General features: G+C 45.1%; 1 protein-coding gene across 6 annotated transcripts in view; it reads right to left on the reverse strand.

Annotated features, from left to right (window-relative positions):
* The window catches only part of PIEZO1 (piezo type mechanosensitive ion channel component 1 (Er blood group)), a 175,283-nt gene that overhangs the window by 46,050 nt on the left and 105,039 nt on the right, over nt 1-24,194 (reverse strand). For all 6 annotated transcript variants that reach the window (XM_077288416.1, XM_077288418.1, XM_077288417.1 and 3 more), the window contains 4 exons: nt 19,928-20,028; nt 12,162-12,422; nt 8,997-9,108; nt 8,731-8,909 (listed from right to left, as the gene is read on the reverse strand). In XM_077288416.1, coding sequence (XP_077144531.1) covers nt 8,731-8,909; nt 8,997-9,108; nt 12,162-12,422; nt 19,928-20,028 — 653 coding nt within the window. The remainder of the gene's footprint in view (nt 1-8,730; nt 8,910-8,996; nt 9,109-12,161; nt 12,423-19,927; nt 20,029-24,194) is intronic.

Genomic DNA, 24,194 nt, shown 5'->3' on the forward strand with positions numbered 1-24,194 from the left:
AAACCGGCGCTTAAGTTCCCGAAAGGCCTCCACGGCCGCAGGAGACCAATCAGCAACATCAGCACCCTTTTTAGTCAAATCAGTCAAAGGTTTAACAATACTGGAAAAAATAGCAATGAACCGACGATAAAAATTAGCAAACCCCAAGAACTTCTGAAGGCTCTTAACAGATGTAGGTTGTGTCCAGTCACAAATAGCCTGAACCTTAACGGGATCCATCTCAATAGTAGAAGGAGAAAAAATGTACCCCAAAAAAGAAATCTTCTGGACTCCGAAGAGACACTTTGAGCCCTTCACAAACAGAGAATTGGCCCGCAAAACCTGAAACACCTTCCTGACCTGTAGAACATGAGACTCCCAGTCATCAGAAAACACCAAAATATCATCCAAATACACAATCATAAACTTATCCAGATATTCACGGAAAATATTGTGCATAAAGGACTGAAAGACTGACGGAGCATTGGAGAGTCCAAAAGGCATTACCAAATACTCAAAATGGCCCTCAGGCGTATTAAATGCGGTTTTCCACTCATCACCCTGTTTTATCCGCACCAGATTATACGCACCACGAAGATCTATTTTAGTGAACCACCTAGCCCCCTTAATGCGAGCAAACAAATCAGTAAATAATGGCAATGGATACTGGTATTTGACTGTAATCTTATTCAGAAGGCGATAATCTATACAAGGCCTCAGGGAACCATCTTTTTTTGCCACGAAAAAAAAACCTGCTCCCAGAGGGGACGAAGATGGACGAATATGTCCCTTTTCCAAGGACTCCTTAATATAATTCCGCATAGCAGTATGCTCTGGCAGTGACAGATTAAATAAACGACCCTTAGGGAACTTACTGCCAGGAATCAATTCTATAGAACAGTCACACTCTCTATGAGGAGGGAGCGAATTGAGCTTAGGCTCCTCAAAAACATCCTTATAATCTGACAAAAACGCAGGGATCTCCGAAGGAGTCGATGAAGCGATAGAAATCGGAGGTGCATCATCATGAACCCCCTGACATCCCCAGCTTAGCACAGACATTGTTTTCCAGTCCAGGACAGGATTATGAGTTTGTAACCATGGCAGACCAAGCACTAGTACATCATGTAAATTATACAGTACAAGGAAGCGAATCACCTCCTGATGAACGGGAGTCATGCGCATGGTCACTTGTGTCCAATACTGCGGTTTATTCATAGCCAATGGTGTAGAATCAATTCCCTTCAGAGGAATAGGAACTTCCAGAGGCTCTAGACTAAAACCGCAGCGTTTAGCAAATGACCAATCCATAAGACTCAGGGCAGCACCTGAATCCACATAGGCATCGACGGAAATGGAAGACAGTGAAAAAATCAGAGTCACAGACAAAATGAACTTAGACTGCAGAGTATCAATGGCAAAAGATTTATCAACCCTTTTTGTGTGTTTAGAGCATGCTGATATAACATGAGCTGAATCACCACAATAAAAACACAAACCATTTTTCCGCCTATAATTTTGCCGTTCACTTCTGGACTGAATTCTATCACATTGCATAGTCTCAGGTGCCTGTTCAGAAGACACCGCCAACTGGTGCACGGGTTTGCGCTCCCGTAAACGCCGATCAATCTGAATGGCCATAGCCATAGACTCATTCAGACCTGTAGGCGCAGGGAACCCCACCATAACATCCTTAATGGCCTCAGAAAGACCATTTCTGAAGTTTGCAGCCAGGGCGCACTCATTCCACTGAGTAAGCACCGACCATTTCCGAAATTTCTGACAATATATTTCCGCTTCATCATGCCCCTGAGAGAGGGCTAATAAAGCCTTTTCAGCCTGAATCTCTAGGTTAGGTTCCTCATAGAGCAATCCCAATGCCAGAAAAAACGCATCCACACTGAGCAACGCAGGATCCCCTGGTGCCAATGCAAATGCCCAATTCTGAGGGTCGCCCCGTAGGAACGATATAACTATCTTGACCTGTTGAGCAGGGTCTCCAGAGGAGCGAGATTTCAAAGAGAGAAACAATTTACAATTGTTCCTGAAATTCAGGAAGGTAGATCTATCTCCAGAAAAAAACTCTGGAATAGGAATTCTAGGTTCAGACATGGGAGTGTGAACAACGAAATCCTGTATGTTTTGAACCTTTGCCGCGAGATTACTCAGGCTGGAAGCCAAACTCTGGACATCCATGATAAACAGCTAAGATCAGAGCCATTCAAGGGTTAAGAGGAGGTAAGAAGCAGCTAGACAGCAATTAAGGGCTAGGCAGCAAAACTCTGAAGGAAAAAAAAAAAAAATTTTCCTTGAACACTTCTTTTCCTCCTGCTTCAGCCCAAACAATTAACACTTTGTGGCCGGCTATACTGTCATGAATCCCCAATGGCTAGGGATAGCACAGGACAAGCAAAGTATAACAAATATCGGACGAGCTCTAGGGTGATGGAACCTGGGCTGACCGCTGCCCTACGCCTGACAAACGCAACTAGAGATAGCCAGGGAGCGTTCCTACGTTGGTTCTAGACGCCACGCACCAGCCTAAGAGCTAACTAGTACTGCAGAGAAAACAAGACCTCACTTGCCTCCAGAGGAATTAACCCCAAAGGTATAGTTGCCCCCCACATGTATTGACGGTGAAATGAGAGGAAGGCACACACATAGAGATGATGTATATAGCTTTAGCAAATAGAGGCCCGCTGAAAACTAGAAAGCAGAATGATACAAAAGGGGACTGAGCGGTCAGCAAAAAACCCTAATCAAAAAAACCATCCTGAGATTACAAGAACCCATGTGCCAACTCATGGCACATGGGGAGAACCTCAGTCCACTAGAGCAACCAGCTAGCATAGAGACATTCTAAGCAAGCTGGACCAAAAACCAAACAACTGAAAATCAGCACTTAGCTTATCCTGAAAGATCTGGGAGCAGGTAGGCAGGAACCAAACAGAGCACATCTGAACACATTGATAGCCGGCAAGGGAAATGACAGAAAGGCCAGGTAAAATAGGAAACACCCAGCCTCTGATGGACAGGTGGAAACCAAAGGCCGCAACCCACCAAAGTCACCCAGTACCAGCAGTAACCACCAGAGGGAGCCCACCAACAGAATCCACAACACCTATCTATAAATATATCTATAGATCGATATATCCATAGATATATAATAGAAAGGCCGATGTTTCTAAGGCTAATTTCACACTTGCGTTTTTAGCAATCCGTCTTTTTGGGAAAAAAACGGATCCTGCAAATGTGCTCGCAGGATGCGTTTTTTACCCATAGACTTGTATTAGCGGCGGATCGCGACGGATGGCCACACTTCGCATCCGTTGTGCAACGGATCCGTCGTGTTTTTGCGGACCGTTTGGCACGAAAAAACGTTCAAGTGAACGTTTTTTTGTCCGTCGCGTCTGCCATTTTCTACCGCGCATGCGCGGCCAAAACTCTGCCCCCTACTCCCCGGACTTCAGAATTGGCAGCAGATGCGTTGAAAAACTGAATCCGCTGCCCACGTCGTGCACAAATTTCACAAGGTGTGTCAGTACGTCGGCCCGATGCATATTTTCTCACAGGGCGTAGGAATACATTGTGAGGAATACATTGTGGAAGGATACCTTCCATCATTGTATTCCTGGAGCCCCTGGAGAGCGGTCGCATCAGCTGATGCTCCTGCTCTCCACGGGAGATCGTCGAGGAACACTCCTTTTAATTGGATTTCTGCGGATCAGGGAGTATAGTGTTTGTTTATTATTTTAATATTTTTTACAGATGACACTGGCTTCGGGGATCAAAGTGACAAGTGATGGTGAGTATGTACTCTATGTTATATGTACTGTATGTCTGTTGTATGTATGTACGTACTGTATGTGGCATGTTGCATGTCGTTGCATGGTGCATGTCATTGCATGTCGCATGCTGCATGTCATCGCATGTTGCATGTCGTCGCATGTTGCATGATGTCACATGTCACATATTGCATGTCGTCGCATGTTATTGCATGCTGCATGTCATCGCATGTTGCATGTCGTCGCATGTTGCATGTCGTCGCATGGTGCATGTCGCACGGTGCATGTCGTTGCATGTTGCATGTCGCTGCATGTTGTCACGTCATCGCATGCTGCATGTCACATGTCGTCGCATGGTGCATGTCGCTGCATGTTGTCACATGTCATCGCATGGTGCATGTCACATGTCGTCACATGTTGCAGGTCGCTGCATGTTGCATGTCGTCGCATTGTGCATGTCGTCGCATGTTGTCACATGTCATCGCATGTTACCGCATGTCGCATGCTGCATGTCATCGCATGTTGAATGTCATAGCATGTCGCATGCTGCATGTCGCATGTCGCCGCATATCATCGCATGTTACATTTCGTATGTTGCATGTCGCCGCATGTTGCATGTCGCCGCATGTCGTTACATGTCGTATGTCATCGCATGGTGCATGTCGTCGCATGTTGTCACATGTTGCATGTCATCGCATGGTGCATGTTGTCACATGTCATCGCATGGTGCATGTCACATGTTACATGTCGTCTCATGTTGCATGTCGTATGTTGCATGTTGTCGCATGTTGCATGTCATCGCATGGTGCATGTCGTCGGATGTTGTCATATGTCGCATGTCGTATGTTGCATGTTTACGCATGTTGTCACATGTTACATGTCACATGGTGTGTGTTGTATGTATGTATGTATGTACTGTATATGTGTATGTGTTATTTTTTCTTTTTTACATTCAACACATTAGCCGGATGATGGGACTACTACTGTCCCATCATTGGCTAATGTGTCACTTACTGTCACTGTAGCAGGCAGAGCCCGATGGGACTTGTAGTCCCATCGGACGAAGCCTGCACACAGAGACACCCCCGCCGCCACCACCACTGCACAGCCCCGCAGCAGACCCCAGCACGGCCAGCAAACCCACCGAAGACCCCAGCACCGCCCGCACATCCTGGCGCCGGCCCGCACATACCGGCTCCGGCACGCAGACCCCCGCACATACCGGCGCCGGCACGCAGACCCCCGGCGCCCGCACAATCATCCCTGCCTAGCCCCACCCGCGCATCCCTGCCTAGCCCCGCCCTCCCCCAGCACAGCCCCGCAGCCCTTGATGAGTGACTGCTGACTGAGGCTGGGTCACACCTGCTCATGACGTCACGTCAATTTCCAGAGTCTGGAAATTGACGTGACGTCAGCGGAAATAAGCGGTGGCTGCAGCCTGGGGGTCACGTGACCCGGACTCAGGCACCGGCATAGCGCCGCTCACAGGCGAAACTGGCAACGGAAGGTATTTACACAATTCATCAGGGGCCCCAGGGGGATACATTGGGGGCTTAACTGAAAGTAGTGGACAACCCCTTTAAGTGTTAGGATTTTAAGGGGCAGAGAAGACAAGGGCTCAAAGGGTGGATGATTTAAACTATAGAGTACTAAATTAGGTCCCAGGGAGGGACCCGACTAGGGAGACTAGAACGTAGTCTACTTGCTGAAGTCATGAATCTTTTGATCCAGCGATGGCCAGCTAGATCCTGGTCAAAAAAGGAACTAAGGGCCGATACCTGAACTTTTATGCTATGTGCACACATTGCGGTTTTTACCGCGGAACCGCAGCGATTTTGACACTGCGGGTCTGCAGCAGTTTCCATTGCTTTTACAGTTACATGTAAACCTATGGAAACCGCAATCCGCTGTGCACATGCTGCGGGAAAAAACGCACAGAAACGCAGCGGTTTACATTCCGCAGCATGTCACTTCTTTGTGCAGAATCGCGGCGATTCTGCACACATAGGAAAGCACTGATCTGCTTACTTCCCGCATGGGGCTGTGCCCACGATGCGGGAAGTAAGCAGATTATGTGTGGATGGTACCCGGGGTGGAGGAGAGGAGACTCTCCTCCAGGCCCTGGGAACCATATTTGTGTTAAAAAAAAAAAAAAAGAATAAAAATAATGATATACTCGCCTCTCAGCGCTGCACGCGGCCGTCCGGTCGCAGGGTTGCTGTGCGAGCAGGACCTGTGATGATGTCGCGGTCACATGAAGGTCACGAAGGTCCTTCTAGCACAGCATCTTTGGAACTGGACTGCCGCGTTCAGCGCCGAGGAGATCGGGTGAGTATAACCATTTTTTAAAATTATTTTTAACATTACTATTGATGCTGCATATTGCTACATATGCAGCATCAATAGTATAGGAGTAAACCCGCAATGGAAACCGCAAAACAAACCGCGATAAATCTGCAGGGATAACCGCAGCGGTTTTGCCCTGCAGATTTATCAAATCCGCTGCGGGAGAATTCGCAGAGGACCCTCCCTACGTGTGCACATAGCCTTAGAGTACTCGGGGAGAGCCCAAGATCTAGACCCTTCTGGAGGAATTCTAAGATTTGAGAAATGTTTGGGTGGAAGGGATCAGGGACACTGGGAGGACACCTGGAAGAGAACTTCTTCCATACTTTGTTATATATGGCATCGGTCACCGGTTTTCTACTCTTTTGGAGAGTTTGGATAACACTATCTGAGAGACCTCTGGCTTTTAGTATGTTGGTTTCAGTAGCCAGGCAGCTAGGTTCAACTTTTTGAGATCCGGATAAAGGAGGGGACCTTGAACAAGGAGGTCGGTTCTTTGAGGAAGTATGGGACCTTCTTCGGTCATTCCCCTCAAGGCGCTGTACCAGCTCTGACCTGGCCACAATGGGGCAATCAGGATTGTTGTGACTTTGTCTGACCGGATTTTCTGCAGCGTTTTTGACAGCATCGGAATTGGTGGGAAGGCGTAAGCCAAGTTGAAGGTCCATGGATGAATGCACGGGGCTGAGGGAGAAATATGTTTTTGACTTTGCGTTTTGGGCATTCGCAAATAAGTCGACCTCCGGGGTCCCCCATCTCGAAGTTAAGGATAGGAAAACCTTCTGGTTCAGGCACCATTCTCCAGGATGTATGTCCTTCCTGCTGAGGAAGTCTGCTTTGGTGTTGTCCGACCCCTTCAAATGTACTGCGGAGATTGAAAGCAGGTGTTTCTCAGCCCAGAGAAATATCCGAGCTGCCACTAGCTTCAGACTGGCATACTTCGTGCCCCCTTGATGACGAAGATAAGCCACGGTCATCATGTTGTCGGAATAGACACGTATATGATGGCCTTGGACTAGAGATGAGGCAGCTACCAGTGCTTCCTCTACTGCCTTTAATTTCCTCAGGTTGGAAGATCTGGAACTTATGTCTGAGGACCATAGTCCCTGAAAATATGTTTGTTCCACCACGGCACCCCAACCTCTTCGTCTGGCATCTGTGTGAAGCACTTTCAGAGGGAGCTGGTCCCAGCTTACCCCTCGCCTACAGTGAAGCATGGTGGGGGGCTTGGGGATGTCTACAGTGAAGCAAAGTGGGAGGTTATTGATTTCTACAGTGATGCATGGTGGTGGCTTGGTGATGCTTATAGTGTAGCACAGGGGCAGTTGCCAGGTAATGCAGCGGCTGTTGCCAGCTAGTACAGTGGCTCAGTGGTTAGCACTGGAGTGATTGGTTCAACTCTGACTAACAATAATGAGATTCCACCTCTCAGGTACCCTTCAGAAATTACAGAAATTAAAATCTCAGAAATTAAAATCGAAGAACTGATTTGATGCCTTGGGCATCTAGCTTTCTCTTTCATGATCTTGCCATTGCAGCTGGTAGTCATATTGATAACCTACCTATAAATAATCTCCTGGGCAGCATGGTGGCTCAGTGGTTAGTAATGTTGTTGAAGTCATGGGTTCAACTGACACAGAGCACGCTGAGATCCCACCTCTCAGGCACACTTTAAAAATTGAAGTGAGTGGCTGCAATGGGAACTAGTTTCTCTTTTCACAACCTTCTCATAGGTGTTGGAAGTAATTTTCATGACTTAGACAGTAAACAGCTCTTGGGCAGAACGGTGGCTGGGTGGTTATGTTGGCAGTGGATTAATCTGTGTACAGTCCAGCTGTTCAACAGTGAAGATAGATTTATTCATGAACAAACATAACACAGCTTACAACTGGTATTTCTTACAGCTCGGGGTCTTAGCATCTCACCTGCCAGCTTGTAAAGTGAAAGCAGAATGTGCTCCAGCTACACACAGTGTGAACAGTGAGCCGGAATGTCCTGGTACTGTTTTTTTTTTTCTAGACTATGTATTTTTGACAATATAACACTATTGTTGGAGACAAAGACTTATGCACCAATAAACAGTATTACATAGTAGTTGTAATATATGCAATAATAAACATTATTCTGACAGGCTAGCATTGTAGGTTTCCATTGCTCGGTTTATGGTTTCAAATCTAACCAAGGACAATCATTTTCCACCAGGTACGGACTGGGGCTGAAATTCAGTCCTGGAATTAGAAATCACACAGGCCCATGTTGTCCCCGTCCCCTTGAACCAGATGGGATATATTACTAATATTACCCTGGATGAAGGAAAGGAAGATTTTCTACAAGACCAATATTTCTAATGATACCGTGGCCTGCTGGGGTAAGTGACGGAGTCAGCGACTTTGTGCTCCATCACAACTCTTTAACAGTATGGGTGTCTTGAGAACACGGATTCTGTTAACAACGTAGCAGACAAGGCAACCCGTGACCAGACAGGCCCATCTGGCATTTGCCAGATGGCCAGTCTGGCCCTGATGTACAAAGTCACTTTGTGCAGATATGATGGCGCCAGAGAATAAATTCTACAATAAACCAGATAATCAGGACCACGTTTCTTCATTTCTGCTCTCACCTGGAAGATGATCAGGCAGAGAAGGAAGAGGAACATGTAGACAATTTTATAAACCACAAGGCGTCCAGCGAAGCTGACCATGATGAACATCCCTCCGCAGACGTAGATCCAGTACTTGGCGTAGAAGCTCATCACCTGCGCCCCAAAACATTTCAGCAGGTTCCTTTCCGTGGGCTGACCTGTAAGAACAGAGGCATTATGCTCTAAATTTCTGCTAACAAGGATAGACGGAAGACAAGGAAGGAAGCGGACTGCGTACGACTCACCGGATTCCGGCACGGTCACCTCCACCAGAGCAGCTGTCACCCTCTTTCGTTTAAGGAGTTGCTCAGTGACAAATTGATGGAGTAGGAGCCAGAAAGTCAAAGTATAAAGAAGCTGCAGGGAAAAGTATGGAGAACATCATGGAATGGTGATACCTGCCTGGCTCTCTCATTATACGTACAATTACCACTTTTCTTAAGGCGTCAGATAACCATCTATATGTGCTCTCCACTCACGACAGATGTGGGGGGTAGAGCTCTCCATACACACCAGATAAAAGCCACTGAATCTGATGTTTATGGGGGTCTCCCAACTCACTGCTGTGGGAGTTTCAACGCCCGATCTTGTGTTTTCAGGGTTGATAAACCATTGGCAGTCCACACTCTGTTAAAAACTGGAGAGCCAAGTGTTCATATTGAGAGACAGCTCATATTCGGCTGACATGTGTATGACCAGCTTAAGAAGGATTAGGCATATTGCTTTTCGACATGCCCAGTTCTTTGCTTTCACAATAGATGTCTGGAAAAGGTTTATGCTATCCTCATTCAGAACACATGTACGCTCCATCAGGTTAAGTGTATGGGGTGGGGGGGTTAAACCATACCTCCCAACCGTCCCGGATCCCGCGGGACTGTCCTGATTTTGACAGCCAGCCCCGGGATCCCGGGCGGGACACTAATGTCCCGTGCCTAGGGCAGGGACAATGCAGGGGGCGGCACCTGAGTAGCTTAGGTTTGTGGCTGTTTTTTTTTTCTTATACATGCTGGGTCTCCTCCCGACCGATCCCGCCCCCTCTACCCCCCCCCCGCCCCCTGTGTGTGCGGCGCTGCCACGCTGAGGAAGAGAGCCAGCAGCGATCAAGATGAGAGGTCAGCGACTCACTTCCTCCTGTGTGTGCACGGAGCTCTGGCTTCTCCTGCTCTTAGCTGCTATCCCGGCAGAGAAGGAGAGACGGGGGAGGTGCCGGGACAGTGCAGAGCTGTGAGCAGCCGGAGAAACTGAAGAGCTGCAGTGCACATGGCCAGATCAGCCGCCCCTGCACCACAGAGGAGATTGTGTGTGTGTGATGTGTGTGTGATGTGTGTGTGTGTGTGAGATGTGTGATGCTGCATTTGTGTGTGTGTCATGTGTGTATGAGGTATCTGGTGTGTGTGATGGCTGTGTGTGTGTGTGATGGCTGGGTGTGTGTGTGTGTGTGATGGCTGGGTGTGTGTGTGTGATGGCTGGGTGTGTGTGTGTGTGATGGCTGGGTGTGTGTGTGTGATGGCTGAGTGTGTGTGTGTGATGGCTGAGTGTGTGTGTGTGATGGCTGGGTGTGTGTGTGTGTGATGGCTGGGTGTGTGTGTGTGTGTGTGATGGCTGTGTGTGTGTGATGGCTGCGTGTGTGTGTGTGATGGCTGCATGTGTGTGATGGCTGCGTGTGTGTGTGTGTGTGTGATGGCTGCGTGTGTGTGTGTGATGGCTGCGTGTGTGTGTGATGGCTGCGTGTGTGTGAGATGGCTGCGTGTGTGTGAGATGGCTGCGTGTGTGTGTGTGATGGCTGCGTGTGTGTGTGTGATGGCTGCATGTGTGTGTGATGGCTGCGTGTGTGTGTGTGATGGCTGCGTGTGTGTGATGGCTGCGTGTGTGTGATGACTGCGTGTGTGTGTGATGACTGCGTGTGTGTGTGATGGCTGCGTGTGTGTGTGATGACTGCGTGTGTGTGTGATGGCTGTGTGTGTGTGATGGCTGCATGTGTGATGCATTTGTGTCAAAGCTGCATGTGTTTGTGAGCTGCGTTTGTGATGCTGCGTGTGTATGTGTGATACTGTGTGTGTGATGCTGCATGTGTGTGAGCTGCGTGCCTGTATGTCATTATACAGTATGGAGAACTGTGGCCATAATACAGTATGGAGCATCATGTGGGGTCATTATACAGTATGGAGCATCATGTGCAGTCATTATACAGTATGGAGCATCATGTGCGGTCATTATACAATATGGAGCATCATGTGCAGCCAGTATACAGTATGGAGCATCATGTGTGGTCATTATACAATATGGAGCATCATGTGCAGTCATTATACAGTATGGAGCATCATGTGCAGCCAGTATACAGTATGGAGCATCATGTGCGGTCATTATACAATATGGAGCATCATGTGCGGTCATTATACAGTATGGAGCATCATGTGCGGCCAGTATACAGTATGGAGCATCATGTGCGGTCATTATACAGTATGGAGCATCATGTGCGGTCATTATACAGTATGGAGCATCATGTGCGGCCATTATACAGTATGGAGCATCATGTGCAGTCATTATACAGTATGGAGCATCATGTGCGGTCATTATACAGTATGGAGCATCATGTGCGGCCAGTATACAGTATGGAGCATCATGTGCGGTCATTATACAGTATGGAGCATCATGTGCGGTCATTATACAATATGGAGCATCATGTGTGGCCATTATACAGTATGGAGCATCATGTGTGTTCATTATACAGTATGGAGCATCATGTGCAGCCAGTATACAGTATGGAGCATCATGTGCGGTCATTATACAATATGGAGCATCATGTGCGGTCATTATACAGTATGGAGCATCATGTGCGTTCATTATACAGTATGGAGCATCATGTGCGGCCATTATACAGTATGCATGCGGTCATTATACAGTATGGAGCATCATGTGCGGTCATTATACAGTATGGAGCATCATGTGCGGCCATTATACAGTATGGAGCATCATGTGCGGCCATTATACAGTATGCATGCGGTCATTATACAGTATGGAGCGTCATGTGTGTTCATTATACAGTATGGAGCGTCATGTGTGGCCATTATACAGTATGGGGCATCATGTGTGGTCATTATACAGTATGGAGCACTGTGTGGCCATATTTTTTTGTTTATAACTATTGTATATGAAACAGTGTGATCAGCAGTGCTAAATGGGTGTGCTTGGGACGTGGATATGGGTGTGACTAATTATGAATGGGTGTGGTCAGAGGCGTGGCCTAAAATTTGCCGCGGCGCGCAAAGCGCGCCGCAAACTTTGTCCCTCTTTCCCATCTTCAAAAGTTGGGAGGTATGGTTAAACCATGAAGGTTTTGGCCAGCTATACTTTTCTGCTAAAGCTGCGTATGATAAAAAAAATCCGTACACTGCAACAAAGGTACTGACCATAGCTCCCAGGTTGAGGCAGGGGTAAGGGGCCCGAGCAAGTCCAAGCTGTGAAAGTCTCATGAACCCCAGCTGCTTGGGTAGCTCCTTTTCTAGGTCCATGCTCCAGACGTACTGCAAACTGCAGAGCGTCAGCGCATAGAGGAGGATGAAGGGAGAACACAACATGGCAAACTGCCGCCGGCTGCGCACCATCCAGATGAGACAGGCCCAAAGCAGCAGAACAAATGTCAGCCAGCTGTGATAAGTGATGCTCCATACCTGGAGGGGTTACAAAGAAATCATAAATAAAAAAATGAATAAAAATACCATACATAGCTACTTTACATGTACTGACTGAGAGGGCACTAGAGAAGAAGCTGACCACACTCCAGAAAACCAAGTCATATATGGTATTATTTATAGTAATTGTATATTATACAGAAAATATGCACGCCATCAGTCTGCTTGTAATTAGGCACAATGGGAGTAAACAATATTTGGAACAAACATTAAAAATGTGAAATAAATCATATATTAGTCAGCTGGAAGCAATGGAGAACTGACGGCGAGCGGTTCACGAGGTCCTAACGCCGGGGGGAGCAGTTGCTCTGCAGACCTTTCCCAAAAGACATCAGTCATTGCCGATGTGACAGAGCAGCACTTGTGCAGAGCACAGTCGGGGCCGCGCACACTCCGCCGCCTACACCACCAACATTCCAAGTGATGTCACACCAACAGCTGCTTCCCATTGGTCGGCAGATTGGGGGGGTTTTTTCACCCCTCTGAAGTTTCTCGGAGGCAATTCTACACGTGCAAAGTCCTCCGCTGACTAATAATTTTCTGGGGTTGCTGCCAAATTTTATTACAAATAAATAAATAAATGCCAGCGTCACATCTGCCAGCTGCTATTGTGTGGGACATTATTTAACGTCGTGCCTTTAAATCTTCCCTCCGGTGACTGGTGTCCAAAAAACAAAATGTATTTATAGCACGTTAAAAGTTAATTTACCATCCCAAAAAAAATTAAGTGGTCTCAAAAAAAATATATATATATTAACGGAGCCGAGAATCTGCAGAACACTTAAAAACTTTACGATAAACATCAGAAGGTTTTGATTCCATTTTATATGGATGGGACTTGTCTTATAAAAGTTATTAATACATGAAATGTGGTGAGAGTGAGGAGAAGCTGACGGGACATAGAAAATACGATTTATGGGGTCATCGTAAAATAACATTTTTAGGACTCATGCCGGGAGGAAAAAACTCTACAAGATATCATACAGCCCAAATAATTGCCTACGTGGGAAAACAAAAAGTTCATAGACTCACGATTTTCTTATTTGAAGGGATGTTCTGCAGGAGCGCACCGCTCCTATGCCTCTCTGCCTCTAGGGGGCGGGGCGGATGCTTGATTGACAGTTTGGAAAAGCAGCATCGTCAAGCCCAAAACTGTACACTCTCCTCGGATGCAACATACAGCTGGAGTGTATTGTGGTGCAGGGACCCACCGGGGGGTATACCAGGATGGAGGGAGACATACGTACCAGGATGGAGGGAGACATACTTACCAGGATGGAGGGAGACATACATACCAGGATGGAGGGAGACATACATACCAGGATGGAGGGAGACATACATACCAGGATGGAGGGAGACATACATACCAGGATGGAGGGAGACATACATACCAGGATGGAGGGAGACATATATATACACCAGGATGGAGGGAGACATACATACCAGGATGGAGGGAGACATACATACCAGGATGGAGGGAGACATACATACCAGGATGGAGGGAGACATACATACCAGGATGGAGGGAGACATATATATACACCAGGATGGAGGGAGACATATATACCAAGATGGAGGGAGACATATATATACCAGGATGGAGGGAGACATATATATACCAGGATGGAGGGAGACATATATATACCAGGATGGAGGGAGACATATATATACCAGGATGGAGGTAGATGTATACCAGGATGGAGGGAGACATATACCAGGATGGAGGGAGACATATATACCAGGATGGAGGGAGACATATATACCAGGATGGAGGGAGACATATATACCAGGATGGAGGGAGACATATATACCAGGATGGAGGGAGACATATATACCAGGATGAAGGGAGACATACATACCAGGATGGAGGGAGACATATATACCAGAATGGAGGGGATATATATACCAGTATGGAGGGAGACATATATACCAGTATGGAGGAGACATATATACCAGGATGGAGGGGACATTTTTCCAGGATGGAGGGAGACATATATATACCAGGATGGAGGGAGACATATATACACTGTGTTCCAAATTATTATGCAAATAATATTTCCTCATATTTTCTCTAAATTACCTATCTGAATTGCAGTCATTGTTATTTTCCAGTCATCTACTATTCTAGTATAATTGCAATGTTTTGGAACAAACTGCCTATGAAAACAGTATCTTTTAAAAAAAAAGAAACACTCAAAATGCATGTTCCAAATTATTATGCACAGCAGAGTTTTCAACCTTTTTTTTTTTTAATTTGAACAAAAAAAATGGTCAATTGTGAAGTTATAAGCATTATCAGCTTATTACAAAATGAAATCAAACAGTTTTCAAGTGAAAACTTTATTCTAGGTGATGTTACATTTGCACATGGGACCCCTTGTTCGAAAGAAGCTTCTGAACTCTCTCGTCCATTGAATTTGTCAGTTTTTGGATGGTTTCTGCTTCAATTGTTTTGCATGTGGACAGAATACCCTCCCAGAGTTGTTGCTTAGATGTGAACTGCCTCCCGCCATCATAGACACTCTTTTTGATGATGCTCCAGAGGTTCTCAATGGGGTTGAGGTCAGGGGAAGATGGTGGCCACACCATAAGTTTGGCTTCTTTTATGCCCATAGCAGCCAGAGATGCAGATGTGTTTTTTGCAGCATGAGACGGTGCATTATCATGCATGAAAATGATCTTGCTGCGGAAAGCACGTTCTTCCTCTTGAACCATGGCAGGAAGTGTTGTTTTAGAAACTCAACATAGATTATGGAGTTCATCTTTACCCCTTCAGGGATCATAAAGGGGCCGACAATCTCTCTCCCCATGATTCCAGCCCAAAACATTACTCCACCTCCTCCTTGTTGGCGCCTTAGCCGTGTTTTCTGGGGTGTCCATCAAACAGCCATCCTCCACTCCATCCATCTGGACCATCAAGTGTTGCACGACACTCATCGGTGAACAAAACAGTTTGGAAGTCAGTCTTCACGTATCGTTTGGCCCACTGGAGCCGTTTCTGCTTGTGGGCAGTGGATAGAGGTGGTCGACAGGATGGCTTACGTACAGCTGCAAACCTCTGAAGGACCCTGCATCTTGTTGTTCGGGGACGTTGGAGGCACCAGCAGCTTCAAAAACTTGTCTGCTGCTATGAAAAGGCATTTTTGCAGCTGCTCTTTTAACCTTACGCAATTGCCTGTTGGAAAGAGTCCTCAATTTTTCCTTATCAGCACGCACACGTGTGTGCTGGGAATCAGCTACATACTTCTTGATTGCGCGATGATCATGATGAAGTGTCTTGGCAATGATGATTGTAGTCATGCCTTGACCTAAATACTCCACAATTTGTTGCTTCTCAGCAGCCGACACATCCTTTTTCTTTCCCATTTTGGCAAAAAATGCTGGGTGCTTAATAATGTGGAACATGTTATGAACTGGTGGTTTAGGAGCAACATGGGACGTGCTCTGGAGGAGGTGGTACCTTTACTGACCGCAGACCCTGAACTTAACACAACACTAGAAGTAGCCGTGGGATGTTCCTGTCACTCCCTAGACACCTCGTCACAGCCGGAGGACTAAATACCCCTAAAGATAGAATCAGGAAAGCTATCTTGCCTCAGAGAAAATCCCCAAAGGATAGACAGCCCCCCACAAATATTGACTGTGAGTGGAGAGGGAAATGACATACACAGAATGAAACCAGGATATAGCAAAGGAGGCCAATCTAGCTAGATAGATAGGACAGGACAGAATACTGTGCGGTCAGTATTAAAAAACTAGAAAAATCCACCACAGAGTTTACAAAAATCTCCACCACCTGACTAAAGGTGTGGAGGATAAATCTGCTTCTCCAGAGCTTCCAGCTTAACTGAATAAATCCATACTGACAAGCTGTACTAGAAAAAACATAGAATGTACTGAACTATTAAGTCCACAACATATGGACTGCAAAGAACCAAGCCAGGACTTATCTTTGATGATCTGGTCAGAATAGCAGAGAAATCCAAGCAGAGATGTGAATCCAACCAGGAACATTGACAACTGGCACTAACTGAAGGATAGAGCCAGGCTAAATAGCCGAGCCCGAATAGACAATCAGTGGAAGCAGCTGCTGACTGCTAAATCCAAGGAGCAGCCGTACCACTTATAACCACCGGAGGGAGCCCAAGAACAGAACTCATAATAGTGCCACTTACAGCCACCGGAGGGAGCCCAAGAGCAGAATTCACAACAGGAACAGCCTTCTTAAGTAGTCTTGCCTTTATTTGGACACACCTGCTAAACTAATTTGCACAGGTATCTGCAATTGCTTTCAGTGATATAAAGAGCCCTGACACACATCACCATCAATGAGTTTAAATGACAAACAAAAAAATTTAAACCTTATCACTCCTAAACTCTTTGTGCATAATAATTTGGAACACAGTGTATACCAGGATAGAGGGAGACATATATATACCAGGATGGAGGGAGACATATATACCAGGATGGAGGGAGACATATATACTAGGATGGAGGGGACATATATACCAGTATGGAGGTAGATGTATACCAGGATGGAGGAGACATATATACCAGGATGGAGGGCACATTTTTCCAGGATGGAGGGGACATTTTTCCAGGATGGGCCTAGGAAGGAGCCTAAGATCGGGGACATTACTACATAATGGGGTAGAGGGGACAAGTTGGATGTTCTGATAGGACTTAGAATGCTACAAAGGCCCATACATTTCCAGGAGGATTATCGGAGGAACGGTATGAAGCGGAATTCTATTAAAAACCATGATACATGATACAGCAGATCCGTCATGGTAAGGACTTTTTGCAGAAAAAAAAAAAAGATTTAAAACCTAATTAATGAAATGTACATAAATCAGCAGAAAAAAGTTCCTTCACCAAATCGTGGAATAGCTCAGAGAAGAGGGATGAAGATGCCTCACGGGGCAGAATATAATGAACTTTACATGGCAACGCTTGTTTGCCCAGAAGCAGTTATCAACAAGGGATCAGCCGCTCTGCCAGGTGCCAGCTCCAGGAAGCCAAAGAATATTCCTCTCCCAACATTACACTATAATTTCCATTACCACGCCATGTCAAGAGCTCTTCTGCTCTTTCTTCGCAGCCCTGGCACCGCATGGCTACTGCCTGTGAAATTTGGCATCACTCTGTAAGAAATACCTAGAAGTGAAATGCTTCCGAGACGCTAAAGTCGTAAAGCCGCTCCTTGTCTTTTCCGAAAAAAAACTCTAATCCAGCACCACATTCTCTTATGTACCTAAGACTATGTAGTTTTTTTTGTTTAACTCCATTTTAAAGTTTACATTATTTATGTTATGTTTTTTTTACATGAAGTAATGGTATGGCTGTATAGGCGCTTGGCAGCCAATAAAAATGATACCTGACTTGTAGAAATCCGATGTGCCAGTCTTCAGAAATCTAATATAAAAGCTTTATGCAAATTGGTGTAAAGGAGTGCCCCTCCCAGACAGCTTCATCCACACCCCCAGAGCACTTCCAGCCTGATCGGCATAAAACTTCTAGGCTAAGTTTCTCATGACTGGCACATCGGATCGCTACTAAAAAGGTATCATTTTTATTAGGAGATGCGCACCTATGCAGCTATACCACTACTTCTATATGTAAAAACATGCCGACATGTACCCTTTAAGGGGACTGATGTATGTAAATGTGTATGAGAAGGGGACATTAAAAATGAAACAAGCTCAGGAGCATCATAGTGATTGTAAAAAGTGTACCCAATGGGGGTAAGAAGCTAAACTGGTGCCGACATCCCAAATTTTGCCCCATGACACTGGATAATATTAACACCTTCAATCACCTGGGAACAAATTTTAAATTAAAATTATATTTTTGTACTCGGAAAGGCAATTCGGTCACCTGAGAAGGTGTATGAGACGTCATAGGTCTACTGTATACATGTGGCAAAAGCCCTTTTTACAGTGGGGGAAGCAGCCCTGCTGGCCCGTAAACTATACGCAGCCCCATGTCTGCGGTTTATGGAGCAAGAGTTACACCATAAAGGTATTTACAGCAATTCTTTCCCTCCTCCAATAAATCTGTTCTGAATTTCTCATGTGTGTTTAAATTACCAAAGACTCCAGGTATAAAAACAAAACAATTTCATGCATTTTCCAGGATTACAAAAGCGGCAAGATTTAAAAACAAAAATATTATAAGCGAGATTATGAGAGCTTTGGGTGTAGAGGCTTAAGCCAAATTGTCAAAAAAGTGAGGAAACCTTTGATATGTTATGGTAGTGTGTCAATAGTTTTAATCAACTAAGTCCTGGAATTTGGATGGCTAAAAGGTTTATTTTGGGAAAACCTGGTAACGGGTTCCGTTTAAAGTTCTTGTCCAGGATTACAAAGGGGTAGGTATATATTTTTCTTCAAGAAACAGCATCTGTCCTGTCCATGTGTCAGGTAAATGGGCCTCAACTGCAATTCCCAACACAGCCCAAGTACTCTCTAAGGAAAAAGAAAAACCTGACTTTCTGCTCTACACTCCTTTCTCTCAGTGTTAGTGTTAGCAGGACGGGGTTGTACACCCCAAAAGTTAACTACTGTGTATGTAAAGGCAGAGAAACAGGCTACAGATAAGGAGCTGTGCTAATATAGGAGGTAATGGAGACAGCAGCACCTGGATAAACACAGATCTCACATCCAGCCTATATTACTGAGAGAGGCACACAGATCTCACATCCAGGATATATTACTGAGAGAGACACACAGATCTCACATCCAGGATATATTACTGAGAGAGACACACAGATCTTACATCCAGTCTATATTACTGGGAGAGACACACAGATCTCACATCCAGCCTATATTACTGGGAGAGACATAGACCTCACATCCAGCCTATATTACTGGGAGAGACACACAGACCTCACATCCAGCCTATATTACTGGGAGAGACACACAGATCTCACATCCAGCCTATATTACTGGGAGAGACACACAGATCTCACATCCAGCCTATATTACTGGGAGAGACATAGACCTCACATCCAGCCTATATTACTGGGAGAGACACACAGACCTCACATCCAGCCTATATTACTGGGAGAGACACACAGATCTCACATCCAGCCTATATTACTGGAAGAGACACACAGATCTCACATCCAGCCTATATTACTGAGAGAGGCACACAGATCTCACATCCAGCCTATATTACTGAGAGAGACACAGACCTCACATCCAGCCTATATTACTGAGAGAGGCACACAGATCTCAAATCCAGCCTATATTACTGGGAGAGACACTCTCCCATAAGCTAAACATCTAAAACTTGAATCAATGTGCAAATCAGGGGTCTTAAAAATAATGGATGGAATGAAGATTGCAGACTGAAATAGTATTAACTAAAGATAAACACTAACAAGTAAAAGTCATTTTCCCACAGCTTTTATTATTTGGGCACTTACAGAATGAATGATAGTAGTGACTGAGCTATATGAATCTTTTATAACCATCACTTACCATCATGGCAATCAACGCACATATATAGCTCTGGTTGAGGATGACGTTCCCCAGAAAAAGAAGCGGTGACTGCTCTTTGGGGGCATTTGGTTTACGATTAGCTTAAAGTGAGAGGAAAAAAAAAATACAATACATCAGACTGTGGTTTCCTTTTTCTTTTAGATCATTATATTCATTCATAAGTATATGAAATGCCGACATAGAACATACAATGTAAAGATGATGACAAAATTATACAAGTAAACTATTAACAATTAGAAAAGTAAATGAAGAAAAGAGAAATCTAAATCTCATCAATATTTAATGTGACCGCCCTTTGCCTTTTTAACAGCATCAAATAATCAATTCTTACATAAAGTAAGGTATAATGTGAGATTGCCGTCAGGTGTATGATCAACTAAACATGTGATAATGATCATCATTTCTGTATGTAGGTTGAAGGTCATGGAAACAGATGTGTAGCAGGTTTAAAACTGGGTGAGGAACAGCCAAACTCTACTCCAAAAGGTGAGCAAGGTTGTGGAAGACAGTTTTATGTCACAGGTTATAGACGATTGCAGAACTGAGTACAGCAACAACATATAAGGTAGTTATACTGCATCAACAAGGAGTCTCCCAGGCAAAGATTTTTAAAGCGGACTGCGATTTCAAGATGTGCTGTTCAAGGTCTTTAGAAGAAGCACCAAGAAATGGGCAAAGTTGAGTATCGTAGACACAGTGGTTGGCCATGGAAACTTAGTGTACAAGATGAAAGACACACCATGCTTACTTCCCTTTGAAATCTGAAGATGTCCAGCAGTGCCATCAGTTCAGAACTGGCAGCAACCAGTGGGACACAACGTATCTACTGTTTGGAGAAGTCTGGTTTTCAGATAATCATATCAAAGATATGCATCAAAATGCATCAGTATTTTTTCTGCCCATGCTACTTCTTTAATGAAGTCATAATAAAGCATTTTTTGCTTTTAATTTGCTTTTCTGGATTGAAAAAACCTGTCTCTCAAGAAGCCTACATCCAAACATCTTGGAGAACTAACCGCAGATCTTCAGCAGAATAACCTGCTTACCGAATTCCTTCAAAAACTGGGCAAGTATACCTAGAAGAATCGATGCTGCTTTGAAGGCAAATGGAGTTCACACCGAATATTGATGGCATTTCTATTTTTTCTTTATTCATCCATTCTACATGGTGGAAATTCTGCAGCACTTTACATCACCAGAAACCTCTAACTAAAGGCGTCCTTTGTAAAGAAGGAAAACTCATATTAATCATGTACTAGATGTTTCTTCCATATAAAACAAGATTTGCCGCCAGCTCTGCCAGCTGAAGCGTGACAAATGCTCGCTGCTTCAGAAATGCACTGGCAGTCGCAGCAATGTGCAGAGAGTTAGAAAGTGGAAAATGCCATTAAGAAACAGACTGCAGGGAAACAACGGCCATAGGAAGATTCGCTCAGTAACAAAACCTGTAAATCTAGTACAACAGGAGGTCAAAAAGGGGTCCTGAACCACAAAAGCCCCCACGACTGACACATCTTCCCATAGACACAACACAACAGCAACAATGGCCACCAACACCAGGGCTGAAAAAGAATTCTGATAATATTTTGGGGTAAATGCAGCTTAAAAACGACTTAGAGGGGGGCGCATGCGCGGACTCTGACGGAGCCAGACATGCTCTGCTGAGCTCCGTGACCCGACCTGCCGACGAGACCCCATAGAGCGCCGGAATCTTCCCGTTCTCACCGGGAACTGATCGCTGCCGCTTCAGAGTCTGGTCCGGTCTGACATGCCAAGGAAAGGCTCTGCGAATCAGCCGGTAAGCCGCACAATAGCCGACTTCCTGACTGGAGGTGGAGTGGGCAAGATGGCCGCCGCAACTCCCTCCCTGTCGGCTTCTCCCTCACCGCATAGTGACGGGGCCAGCCCTGAGGAAATAACAATGGCTGCAGGAGATGTTAATCCCACAGCGGCGTTAGTAAAAACACTACAAGAGACTTTCAGAACTGAGCTCTCCACAGCCATGCAGACTGTTACTATGCAGCTGCAGGATATAGTTCACCGTACCTCAGCCCTGGAAGAAAAAATGGACGCCGCTGCAGAGGCATTAGAGGAGGACAAAGACACTATTAAGCACCATGCTGAGCGAATTACAGATCTAGAATTAAAATGCGAGGATTATGAGAATAGATCCCGCAGAAGTAACATCCGTATACGTGGGCTCCCTGAATCGATTTTATCATTAAAGGATACAGCCTCTGCATTGTTTAAAGCATTACTGCCAGACACAGACCCAAGCCTATTGCACATCACAAGAATACATAGAGCTCTGGGCAAACCCCGCACCTCAGATTTCCCTAGAGATGTGGTTCTCAAGATGCATTACGAAGAATCTAGAGACCTTGTACTGGCTGCTACAAGAGACCTGGCATCCCTACCAGGCCTGCCAGGTTCAGTGCGATTATATGCTGATTTATCGCCATCTACACTAGCTAGGAGGAGAGCCCTCAAACCTGTCACAACAGCGCTTCAGGCTTTGCAAATAAAGTATAGATGGGGGTTCCCCTTCGCACTCTCTTTTTCTCATAATAATGAACTCTTCGTTTGCCGGTCTTTGGAAGACGGCAGGAAAGTGCTTGACCGCGCTGGAGTTCCCCTTCTTGAAGCTGCACCACCTCAGCCACAAAGGAGACCACGTCCAACTAAAGAATGGATAAATACCCCAAGAACCAGGAGCCAGAATTCCCGAGTTACCTGATCACACTTGTGATGGCATTCAGGCTGACTTCACCCAAAATTGTTGGCATCTTTGTCAGCATGTTCTCTGTGCAGTTTAAAAATATAAGGTTCATATTCTTTCTATAAGGTTATAAGTTATCACCTTTGCGAAGTGATGTGTTTTCTTTAATGAGTTGTATTCATACAAGATTCCGAGCTAAATAACATATGCCCTAATGTGCACCCCTTTCTTACATTCCCCCCCTTCCCCCCCCCCCTTTTTTTTTTTTTTTTTTTCTTCTCTTCTCCCTTTTCTCTTTTCCCATCTTCCTCATCTATAAGGGCATTGTCATATAGGGGTTAGGTTGTCGGGTACTTTACATGCTGCCCAGTTCTGGTGATATCTGGATCCCCCGTTAATATGGAGACCCAAATCACCATTCAATTTGGGTTTTTGACCCACTGGATAGTTTATTGTTTGTCTTTCGTCATTGTCTCCCTCTGTTATGTCTCCTCCCCATTGTGCCTCCACAGAAATGGTTCACTATATCGATATTGCCCACGTCGACCACGGCCTGTTACCAAGAAGATTGATTTGAAATCCCAGGTCACTTTATACTTCAGCAGTTATTGGTTGTATTGTTATGTGTAGAGTTCTTTCCCACAATGTAAGGGGGTTTAATTCCCCCATGAAACGTAGAAAAGCCTTTATAGACTATAACAAGCAAAAACCCGATATTATATGCCTACAGGAAACACATTTCTCCAAATCCTCATGCCCCAAATATTTTGATTCTCACTTTACACGTTTTCACTTAGCTTCTTGGGATCGGAAAACTAGAGGAGTGGCTATATTTATCAGAAATAGTCTCCCGCTCCAGATTGAGAACACATATTCTGATTCAGAGGGCAGGTTTATAATTATCCATGGTACTCTGCAAGGCCAAAATATTTGCGTAGTAAATAGCTATCTCCCCGCCACTACTCAAACCTTGGTATTTAAACTAGTTCTATCCAAAATATCTACAATCCCATACCACCACTTGATATGGTGTGGTGATTTTAATTTCACTTTGAACCCACTCCTAGACAGTAGCGCTCTGAGAAGAACAGACATATCCAAAATAGATAGGAAAAAAATCGTACACCTGCTGAATGAGAATAGACTGGTAGATGCATGGAGGGAAACCAATGACTCGACAAGGGGCTACACTTTCTTCTCCTCTGTACACAAGACATATTCAAGAATTGACCTACACTTGACCACAGCGCATTCGATGCCATCCATTTTATTTTCCCGCCATATTCCGTCCTCGTGGTCAGATCATGACGTCGTATTCTCTGTATTTAATCTTAATATTACGACATCACGTCTGTTTAGATGGCGTCTAAATGAATCTCTCATTACAGATCCTGTCACCATCACCCAAATAAAAGAAGAATTAAAGTTCTATTTCCAAACTAATGTAACCGAGGACTCGTCTCCTGGTAACGTGTGGCTAGCCCATAAAAAATTCATCACTGGAACTTTTATCAAACTAGCCGCCAA

The sequence above is a fragment of the Ranitomeya variabilis genome, chromosome 2 (assembly GCF_051348905.1).
Source record: "Ranitomeya variabilis isolate aRanVar5 chromosome 2, aRanVar5.hap1, whole genome shotgun sequence".
Taxonomy (NCBI): Eukaryota; Metazoa; Chordata; class Amphibia; order Anura; family Dendrobatidae; genus Ranitomeya; species Ranitomeya variabilis.